Below are 12,073 nucleotides of genomic sequence, written 5' to 3'. Positions count from 1 at the left end.
TCAGTCGGGCAGCATAGGACAGATTTTGAGACCCTTTATCCTTTTGGTGAGGAACTTTTGTGGCCTCTCCAGCTGCTGCAAGTGTCGGGTCAGATACATTCCGAATGGGGCATTGTACTCAATCATTGGTCTGATGAGTGATGAGTAAAGGGAGACTATGACCTCCCTTGATCTAGATGAGAATCCCTTCATGATAAGGTGGGCAATGTAGAAGGACTTCCTAACTACTTTAGCTACATGGGTGTCGAATGACAGACTACTATCAACCTGGGTTCCCAGGTCCCTGATAACTTCTTCTGTGCTCAGTGGATTGCCACCTATTTGGTAGCTAGGGGTAACCTTGTTTTTCCGAAGGGTATGACTATGCATTTTTTGGCATTTAACTTTAGGCCGTGGCTCTGGCACCAGTTATCCGTTTCTGTGAGACCCTTCTAAAGGATATCTGTGTCAGATGTGTTTTCTACTATGGCATTGTAGTCATCTGCAAACTTTGTCAGCCATAACCCTCCTGTGTTTGCTTGTACTTCGGAAAAGTAGATGCCAAACAAGAGTGGGCCCAGGACTGAGCCCTGTGGGACACCACTTGTGACAGGCTTTGAGTCTGACATGGCGCCAGCAACTCTGACCCTGTGGGTTCTGTCACTCAGCCAGTTTGCAACCCATCTTGTGATGTATGGGTTAGCATTTAAGCTGATGAGTTTTTCAATGATACCCGAGTGGGGTATTGTATCGAAGGCCTTAGCCAGATCGAGGTAGGCTGTATGGACTGCCTTTCCCTCATCAATGGCTTTGGTGACTGTTTCGAAAAAGTCAACCAAGTTTAAAAGGCATGATCTGCCTTTGACAAAGCCAAACTGGGTTGGATCCAAAGTCTGCAAATTCCCTATGTCTTTATTTATGAGGTCCATTATGATCCTCTCCATGGCTTTGCAGATAAGGCTTGTCAAGCTAATGGGCCGGTAATTTCCAGGGTCTGTGGAGGCACCGCCTTTGTGAAGTGGGACCACAGTTGCAGTGCGCCACTCCCTGGGTACGTATCCAGAGGTAAGACTTTGATTAAACAGCTGTCCTAGCTGTGGGTTTAATTCCTCATTGAGTTCGTGGAGCACACAGCCAGGGACACCATTGGGTCCCCATGGATGCTGTGTTTTTTGCTTTGGAGAGAGCAGTTCTCACTTGGGCGCTGGAGATGTTTGGGGGGCTGCACTTTTTTGGTATAGATATCTCTCCTTTGGGGGGGGGAGAAGTTTGCACTGAACCTGTCAGCCAGTATGTTGGCAATGTCTGTAGGATCAGTAATCTTCACATCATTTTGAACTAGTTCTGAGCATATCTGGGAGTTTCCTCCTAGGTTTCTAACATAGCTAAAGAAGGCCTTATGATTGTCTTTTGAGTCTTTAGCTATTTTTCTCTTGAAATTTGCTTTGGATGATTTTATGAGAGCTCTTAGTTTTTACTTATAGTGATCAAGGGTGTCTTACCTTTTAAGGATTTTGCTCTATCTTGTAGTAGCTTCCTCCTTTGTTGTAGAGTTTGTTTATGGCTGGGGTCCACCAGACTGGACGCTTGCCTTTGGTACAAAGAGTCTTTGTTTTTCTTGGGATTGCCTTATCCATGCAGTCCTGCAGGTGCTGGTAGAAGGCGTTTGTAAGTGATTCAGCGGCTTGAGTATTGTTTTCCGCTCGGGGCCTGAAAGGAGACCACACTAGTCTTTAGAAGTGTGAAATCGGCTTTTGAGAAGTTCTTTACTGTGGTCTTTTTTATTTCAGGTGGGGTGGGATGAGGACCTCCAGCGAGATTAGTTTGTGATCTGATCTCACCAGTGAGGGGTATACTTCCGTGTTGAACATTGTGCTCCCATATTCGTGATGATGAGATCAAGTATGTTATCTCCTCTTGTGGGGATGGTGACTAGTTGTTCCATGGCATTTGAGTTTATGAATTCCAGGAACTTTTGGGCTAGGGTGTTTGGGCTTGAGTAGTGTTCCCAGTCTATATTAGGGTAATTGAAGTCACCTAGTATGATGGTGTTTGGTGATACATTTATCCCTCTAGTGTTTTCAGGAAGGCCATGTGAGTTTCCTGAGTTTGTGAGGGTGGCCTGTAACATGCTACAATTTGCAGAGCAGTCTTGCCTATGGTTAATTGCACCTGGATGGTCTCCGATGCATCGTGCGTTGCCACCAGTCTTGAGGTGTGGGTGTCCTTGATGAATATGGATACCCCCCCTTCTTTCTTGGTATTGTCCGGATTTTGGGGCCGGAACGCATGATATGAGGTAAAACCTGATAGCGCTGGGGTGCTCTCAGGAGCCTTGAACCAGGTTTCTGTCACAGCACAGACATCGATGTTCTCCATACTGAGAAGGGCCTCGAGTGCGTGCATTTTGAGATTTAGACTTCTGGCATTGAGCAGCATTACCCTTAGTTTTTTCCTTTTTTGTGTTCTAGGGTGGTAGGTTTAGAATTTGAGCCTTGCCTAAAAAAGGCACTATGGGGGTGGCAAGAGTAACTTGAGTCTTTTGATAAGCTTAGGATCCAAACCACAACTGACCTTTATCTAAACTATAAAACCTTCTGTTACATGCCTACACCTTAAATTGCTGGAACTGAAAAAGCCTAAACATTTTTAATCTAGAATTCTCTGGGCTCATTTAATTTTTTTTTTAAATACTCAATATCCTTATATTGGAAGTTGTCTCTTATCTTCCCATAATTTTTTTTTTTTTTGCACTGCTAATCCAACTGCATTCCATGATAAAAACAGTTTCTTTCAAAATTGGGAAAAAAGATGAAACTAATTTTCTTCCAGTCATAAATCTTTCCTTAGAATATATCATTTGTTCTGCCAACCAAACCCAGAATATATCCATAACATCTAAATTATTACTCAGTTTTCACTACTATCATAAAGCACACCAGAAGGTAACCATTTGAAATGTTAGGACCAGCTGCATCAAATCCAGAAATGCAGATACTGAATGGCTGAAAGAATGGACAAATACTAAGTCCAAGATGTCATTTCTCAGAATATTCCATTTTCCCAGAGATATGGAAATTATGGAGTTGGTATACAAGTTTTAGGGTGCGGTGTGGGTGGTGCAAGGGAGCTTACCCATCTGCAAAAAAGTTTTAAGAGCAGCGATTTTAGAGATTGGCTCGTCTGTGATTTATGTCTGTTTTTTAGCTTGTCAGCACTTAGCATTTTGAGTGCTGACATTTCAATAGGGAGCCACTGGAAGTCAAAATATATGTACTACTGAAGTCTATCTTGTCCTTGTATCCCATCGAATAGATTCTTTTCTGATTTTTCTCTACTAAAACTCCAAAAAGCATCTGCAGTGCTTTCTTTAATGTAATCAGGGACTGGTTTTTCAATACCAAGATGTAAAATAGGGGAGATACTTTTACCTCTAAGAACATTGGTTTTACTAGTACAACTCAATTTCTTCCCTGCAAGTGCACCATCTTACCACCACAGTCTGAAAACGTTTCCTTGTCACAGTATGCACTTCATATGTTTTGTGTGGCAAGTGCCAGGGCACTAGCTTTAATATCACAATTGTAGTGAAGTTCACACAATCCTCATCACTAATGTATATTTCTGGGGTTTGTGCAAGATGAAAGTTGTGCTATCTGGAGGATTTCTCATCCCCCAGGATAGTACAATGGTCCCCTGTGCCTCCAGCCAACCAGCCCCTTTCATTCTTCGTCACAATGAAGTTTCTCGCTCTTAAGCAGAACCAAAAATGAACAAAGCTGCAAAATATGGAGAGGTTGGAAGCTAGAAATGTCAGCATGGCCAAAAAGTCAGTACAGCACTTCCACTTTGATAAAACCAAAATTTTAACAAAAATGTGGAACCTGCAATAAAATAAAAACAAATTTTAAAAGTCAAAAAAGCTAAAAGACGCTGCACAATACCAGATAAGTCTACTGGAACAGAGATGCATTATAGCTGAATAAGGAATATTTTAGCTAATTTTTCCATATATTATGTATTCCCCCTGGAGTCGGTACTATTTAAATTTAAGGTCACCTGTACTGTAGTCTAGCATATGTCTTTTTTTTTTTTTTTTTTTTTTATAGATGCAATTGCTGTTTTGCAGGTTTCTGCCAAGCAAACAATATATATCCTTAACATCGAAATTATGGATTTGCTTTAATCCTGCCAAGTTAAGATTGAGAGGTTCTCGTTTTTCCTGCATATATAATCCACTGGTTTGCTGTTCCCTACATATTGTGTACACATTTCATTCTCTAGTTGTAACAATTTACAGTGCTCAGTGTATAGTGCAGGTGGCAAGTTTAGCTGTTCTTCAGCCAACAGGCATCTCACCCCCCCCCTTTAATTTTGCAGCCATAGTGACATTTGACAGTTGCTCTTTCATACACACTGTTGCACTTGGCTGTGGATTTTGCCTTCAGTTGAAAATCATGAAGGTTTGAAGGCAAAATCCAGTTTTCCCTTCCATGCTTCATCTGTACTTTTACAACTGAAATCACCATTGAATGGGATAAAATACAAACCCAAGAGTTTAACCTATATCCTAACCCAACATTTTTCAGCAAAGAGACGCACTTTTCTTTCCAAACTGTGTATTTTACACCTGCAACCTCTGCTTTGTGTCAAGAGTCCTGTACAAATCTCCCATCCAAGTAGTTACCAACACTGGGGTGTAGCTTAGCTCCACACTTCACCAATGCAGTGTGCTCATTTTTGTTTTATTATTCTACAAATGCTCAGTACTGTGTGGTGAATTTCTAGTGTCAGCATTGTACTTTAGGTTCCCCCCACTTACGTTGGAATAATCACAATTTAGGTGCAGTCCCATACATCTGATTTTAGGACAAAGACCATCTGTAGAAGAAATGGTCACCTAATTGTAGTGGCCATTTGTCATTGTTTCAACCAAAATGGCCATGTCTACTGAAGGCGACTGCTCTGATATCTAATCATATTATGAATACAGCTCCTGTGTTTTTAGCTTCCAAAGTAATAACTAAAGCTAAACTAGTAAATGTTAACAAAATAAAACATTAATATCATAGTGTGGCCCACAGCAGACCATTAAGGTATTAGCAGTAAATGTGATGACTCCCATCCCATCAATTACTAAACACCTGTCTAATTTAAAGCCTATTCTTTATTTCTTCCAATTGTTACAAAAAAGTATATATTATAGTTATTATAACACCAAGAATTTACTCAACTAATAGGTGGACATCAAATAGTTAAACCACTCTATAAGCTCTGGGAAGAAAACACGAGACAACAGGATACACAATTTGATTAGAATTCATTAGAGAAACAAAACAGAAAAACATTTCAGTAATCCTGAAAAAGTGATGCATATTCAGAGTCTGAAACAAGTCTAACTTTATATTAATAAATGCAGAGAAACCTCTCCTTCTCTAGGTCTGGATTTCCATATTCAGAAAATAGTTGCAACAAAAAACAAAACAAGCCTTACCCATATAACATGCTAACTTTCACAAGAGGTTTAGAGGACCCAATAACCGCAAGTCAGCTGAAGACAAAACTGGTAAATGTTTTCTTAAAGCCCACCTTGCCACTTCCACTGCCCTTATCCATGCCTCGGTAAACATTAGGTGACTAATACATACTTTTGTTAAAACTGCTCAGAATTTAATCTGTCCATTTTAGCTGTACTCTACCTGCTCTATTTTCAGCTGAAAGCTGAAACAAGGAATTTGCAATGTATGAATTGTGGCTTCCTTGCCCCAAATACATACTTGTCCTTTCAACTGTAACTAAACTACCAATTCTCAAGCCAAAAGGTAAACAAATATTGTAATGATTGAGAACCAGTTTTTTACAAGCTTAATAAAATTAGAAAAATCCTACAGAAAGGTGTCATTTCTGCTATAAGCTTGAAAATAGTAATGGCTACCATCCATATCTGCAAATTCCTTGCCTGTAGAATACCTTGAGACTTCTCTAACAGATGTCTTTTGAAGCTGGTTGGGGGGATTAGCTTGAAAACAGCTGATAATCAGTAAGTTTGTTTGGCTGTGTTAATTTACCTACCTTCATATGGCAGAGTGAGGACAACAAAGCTTTACATGTACACTAACCTCCAAAGTACAACCACCCCCCCCCACAAAAGAGCCCTCAAACTGAGCAGTTCTTCTGGCACCTCACCATCTCAGATTAAGTGCAGATCAAAGTAGCTATACTGTTTAATCAGGATCTACTTATTTGGAATTTGATAACCCAGTGAGTTGGGCTAGTCTATCTTTTTTAGCATGACCAGGATTTAAAAACATTCTAATTTTACTCAAGTTGCTTTAATGTTTTTTTACTACTCTTGTGGTGCTTTCTGCAGCTTTTTCTTCCTCTTTTGCTGACTATCTACTCTCCTCTGGGCAGTCTTTACCTGTGCTGATACCGCCTTACTTGCACACTTACTACACATGTTCTACTCTTTACACCGTATTATGCTCATTGCCCGTTGCGTACCACAGTGCTCTCAGACATATCCTACCTGGCAGGCTCTTAAAGGCTGCTACTAATATATGTAGCTGCTTCCTTATTACCTCACAGATTTTAGTATTGAGTTGCTGTTTGCATTCAGGGGACAGGTGGGTTTTCACCCTTACAGTACCACATAACATTGCATACATATGACTCTACCCATGTTAAAAATAAATAAATAAGATTACACGTGAGCTGTTTTTAACTTCACCCCACCAGCTTTCAAGAAAAACAACTCGTCAGTAAAGTCTCAAGGCACACTGCAAAAAAGGATTTTGTAGATATGCCGCCCGTTTATGCAGTGCTTCTGCAGACCAGCTCAAAAGCTCGATAAATAGCATTTGTAAAATGCATGCTCAGAGCAAATCTTACTTGCTTACTGCAAACTTTGTTTCATCTAGAAAGAGGTTAAATATTTCATTTTAAACTACAATTCCAGCCATCCTCTGTGTATTACTTTACACAGCTGCCTGTTTATAGAATCTAGATACACAAATCTCATGATAAAAATACCCTACCAGGCTAGGGAACCCTATGCTTATGTGCATTCAGTTTGCAATACAATATGCTTCCTTAAATACATCAACCAATAAGCAGTATCACAATATTCATCTCAAAGGTGCAGAGGACAGAAGCCCGGTATATGACCCAGGTAACACTGTTGATTGGTGGCTCAACCACTGAAAAGTCAGCCAGTGAAAGGTATGAATAAAAAGCTGCCAACAACTTGTCCATTCTTGGGGAGGGGGTGCTCCATACCAGAGCATGCTTTTACCTACTGGAGAAATAGATGTAGGACATACAAGACACATTTTAATGGGATGTGCATGGGAAAAGGCATCCTTGTAGTAGAAAGTGCTGCAGGCCAATATTCAAAATTGTATGCCAGCTGCTGGAAGAGGGGGTTAAGGGCCTATTGAGAACAGTGATGTCTACCTGGACAACTTCCTCCTGTGATCAGTTATTGCAACAACAAATAGGCTGACTGAGTGGATAAGGGTTGGCAGGAAGAGTACATAGAGGATGTAGCAGTGTCACTTTCACTACGGCATTACTTCTGCATTTGTCCTTTGATTAGAACAATGACCAGAAATTAGACAAACTAATGACTGGAAATTAAGTTAACAGCATTACTTGGAAAAGCATTTGGCATTAGTTATTTTCCATGGTACCTTCACATGGTTTGAAAAAGAAGCACTAGGGGAACTGAATACAATGTGCTAGAATAAGTCTGTGTTTTGCTTTAGACCTTGATTCTATAAATAGTGCTATCTTGTACAACTACACATTATACACAACTAGAATATTTATTCTGCAGAGAAAAATGCACTCTTACTTAAGAATTACAATTTTGTGAATCAACTTACAATAATAAGCAAAATCACAGCCAGTGTGTAGCAGAAAGAATCCCGAAACAAAGGCCACCAAGCCAGAGGTACTACCTGCAAATAAAGGAAACATGTTTCAGAAAAGAGATGCTTTTGACCTGAGTGAGCATCCCTATCAGTCCCATTTGTTACTCAGATTTGTACATGAAACAAGAGCATTATACAAATCAGAATGGAGCAAGCTGTACATTACTACTGATAGTTTCACACAGTTACTAGGCTGGCTACTCAAAAGCCAAGACTGAAAGAAAAAACATACACCCCCCCCTTTACACATTTAAATAACTTTCATAAGAGACAAATATATTCTGATACTAAAAGCTAACAATATGTAAACAGAAAAGCCTGTTAGATAACAGGTAAATAATTATAAATGTCTTATGCCCATTTACCTCATAACTTGGCAAAGCCATTACAAACAAAGGTACAAAAAAGGCAAGCATCTTCAAATGAAAAGGATATTTTACTTCTATCTAAATCTTCTTGCCATAAAAGATTAAGACTTACCACTGTGTTGCACACATAACAGTTATGACACCAATACTGAAATGATAGGCCAAAAATAACGAAAACGGAATTCACCTGACTGACTTCAGAAATCTGGGAATTTAAAACATTTACAGCATCTAATGTACAATTATGCAGAAAATGTCCTGCTTGCTTGCTTACCTTTGATATTAAAATTATTTAAAAACAGCCTTGGGACCTATCTGCGCACAAGGTTCACCAAGCTTAGCATTTTAAAACTAAACAGTACAGCATAAGGGGTTGTTTCCCAAAAGCTATGAATTCAACTAAAAGACTAACTTTTTTTTGATACCTTGAGAATTACATTAAAAACAAATGAAAGCCAATTCATCTGTTTACAACAACATTTAAGATAACCAGAACCAGGAATTTGAAGCAGGCAGGGCACTTAATGTTGATGGAAAGGAAAGTTTGCCTTATCAAACATACAGGAGCTGGAAACTAGTAGGTTCACAGATCAAACTAGGGTAAAGCATTTTAAATAAATGTTTACCAGGACAGCAATATTTAGATAAACTGGGTGAAGGAAATAAACACTGGATTTAAATTAAACAGAAACCACTACCCATTTCATTATAGGGAAAAAGCCAAAATTTGTCTTAAATTCATTTGCTTTCCTTTATACAATAGATGCAATGTTTAAGTTATGAAAATATGCTTTAATCTTTTTAGGCTCTGCGCACTGTGGTCAGATGATGTGTTTTCTGTAAATCTATTTAAACACGTGATGTGTTTTATTAATCCAAATTCATCTGCCAGTCGTGGCACCAGTTCAAGTAAAAGCAAAGGTCTCATCGAATTTTTTGAAGGATTAAATGTCAAATGCGGTAGCATACAAAATTCAGCACAAAATATCAAGAAACCTGGCCATTTTGGGGCTACATATGCACTGCATAAAGATGGTGCAATACTTAAATATACAGTTCAAGAATTTTTTTTAACTAAGTGTTGAGAAAAATGTATCACCCGTTTATTCAAATGGCTACATATTCTTCTTCTTTCGGCTGCTCCAGTTAGGGGTCGCCACAGCGGATCATCTGTTTCCATTTCTTCCTGTCCTCTGCATCTTGCTCTGTCACATCATCCACCTGCATGTCCTCTCTCACCACATCCATAAACCTTATCTTAGGCCTTCCACTTTTCCGCTTATCTGGCAGCTCCATCCTTAGCATCCTTTCCCCAATATACCTAGCATCCCTCCTCAGCACGTCCAAACCAATGTAATCTTGCCTCTCTGGCTTGGTCTCCAAACCTTCCAACCTGGGCTGACCCTCTAATATACTTGTTCCTAATCCTGTCCACCCTTGTCACACCCAGTGCAAATCTTAATATGTTTAACTCTGCCACATCCAGCTCCAACTCCAGCCTTTTTGTCAATGCCACTGTCTCCAACCCATATAACATAGCTGGTCTCACTACCCTCTTGTAGACTTTCCCTTTCACTCTTACTGGTACTCGTCTGTCACAAATCACTCCTGATGCTCTTCTCCACCCACTCCACCCTGCCTATACTCTCTCTTCTTCACCTCTCTTCCACACTCACCATTACTCTGAACTGTTGATCCCAAGTATTTAAACTCATCCACCTTCGCCACCTCTACTCCTTGCATCCTCACCATTCCTCTATCCTCCCCCTCTCATTCACACACACATTGTTTTCACAAATTCAGCTCCTGTAACATAAGAGAAATTTCAGTCTGAATACCCCCGAGTTATCTTACTGGAGTTAATTGGATTATAATCACCCAGACCTCTATTATAACAATTTATGGATGAATGAATTAACAAATGTAAAACACTTGAGAACCATAAGACCTGGAAAATACATCATTAATGAAATATTTTATATTTAAGTAAATGTTTGACTAGAAACTTATCACAGTACAAAGACAGACTTTTACAACTGGAATCGCATCTTCAAATTATCTTTTAAATGTATGAACCTGTCTACTGAATTTTAAAAATGGAGATTATAATAAAATGGGAAAGACAAGTTTTGAGTTTTCTGGCAGTCTTTATTAAAAGTAATGTACATTAACTACACAGACGTATGTATGAATGTTATACACAGATAGATGCACTCAATTGTTTATATACAGTTTAGGAATGAAGTAGTTTCCATTTCATGTTGCACTCAGTTTTGACTTCCAAATGGTAATAGAATGCATTTATATAAAACTATAATTTTTCTTGTGTTGTATGGGTAGAACTTTGCTAAAAATTGTCCATTATACATCTCGCACACACTATCTGTATAACGTGCGTGTATGACTCACTGCAATCTGGTCAACAAAACAGCTGATTAACAGTAGTGTGAGAATGCTACATTACTGGGGTTCAGAAAAGGTCTCTCCCCCAGCACTGTGCAATCTTGGAGTTAGAATATGTAACTAGCTGGAGGGGTATATTTGCATGCTCTGAGATTACATCTCATTAGCAGCACTGACATTTGGGTATTTAGATATCAAATATATTTGTGTGTGTGTACATATGTATGTGTGCTCATGTGTGTGCGTGTGTGTATTTTTTATATATATATATATATATATATATATATATATATACACATACATATATATATATATATATATATATATATATATACACATACACACATACATATATATATATATATATATATATATTTAAATAAAATATAGTTTTGAGAAACTCAAATTCATATTGCTGAGAAAATGTAATCAAGTTTCTGGAAACTCAAACTTCACAAAATAAAAATCTACCTTTTTCTATGTTTTTGCAGGGGGGAAAGCCCCCCTGCATATTATATATACCAACTCAGAGATTGCACTACAACCGGGAAAAGTATAAATTGTACCACGACCTAGCTTTGAGTTTCAGAAACACCATCACACTGTCAATATGAATTTTGAATTTCTGAAAACAAACTTCTGATAGGGGACCACATACATCTATATATATATATATATATATATATATATATATATATATATATATGTGCACATATATAATTATATAGGTCCTGCACAACCAGTTGAATTTGCACAAAGGAATAAAGTTGGCCAAATTAATCTTTCAGTTGAATTCATTGCTTTTGGGAAACAACCCCTTATGCTGTACTGTTTTTAGCTTTAAAATGCTAAGCTCGATGAACCTTGTGTGCAGATAGGTCCAGAAACAGTTTTTAAATCATTTTAATATCAAAGGTAAGCATGCAAGCAAGACATTTTCTGCATAATTGTACATTAAATACTGTAAATGTTTTAAATTCTAAATTTTGCATAAAATATACTGCATCACTTCAGTTTTGCAAAGAGTGACTACTATACAGGAGAAAATAGAGTCTTAGATCATAAGCAGGTCGTGTGCTCAAGACATGAAAATCAAAGAAATTACTTTGACAGTAAATATAGACAGGTGGATCTTGACGTCCATGTCAAGAATCCGCACTTGGTTATGATCAGAGACATCTGATCACAACTCTTTGTAATAGGTTCATAGGTAGGTACTAGGCTATCGGCTCTGGGGCCTATACAAGCCCAGCCAAAAAGGTACCCTGGCATTTGCCACCCAAGAAAATTATTTTCCTGTGCCACTGTCGAGCAGAGCCACAGAGGTGATCCCCGGGATGAATTTCCCATTTCCCATCCAATCATCAAGATTTTTCTTGAAGAGTGCTA

The 12,073-nt window shown here is 38.5% G+C and overlaps 1 protein-coding gene across 1 annotated transcript in view; it reads right to left on the bottom strand.

Annotated features, from left to right (window-relative positions):
* The window catches only part of SLC24A4 (solute carrier family 24 member 4), a 1,237,943-nt gene that overhangs the window by 1,003,933 nt on the left and 221,937 nt on the right, over positions 1 to 12,073 (bottom strand). Inside the window, exon 5 of the mRNA XM_044074649.1 lies at positions 7,866 to 7,940. Coding sequence (XP_043930584.1) covers positions 7,866 to 7,940 — 75 coding nt within the window. The remainder of the gene's footprint in view (positions 1 to 7,865; positions 7,941 to 12,073) is intronic.

This window comes from Protopterus annectens, chromosome 6.part0 (genome assembly GCF_019279795.1).
Source record: "Protopterus annectens isolate FY-2018-M chromosome 6.part0, PAN1.0, whole genome shotgun sequence".
In the NCBI taxonomy this organism is placed as follows: Eukaryota; Metazoa; Chordata; order Ceratodontiformes; family Protopteridae; genus Protopterus; species Protopterus annectens.
This window is presented reverse-complemented; position numbering and strand designations above follow the sequence as displayed.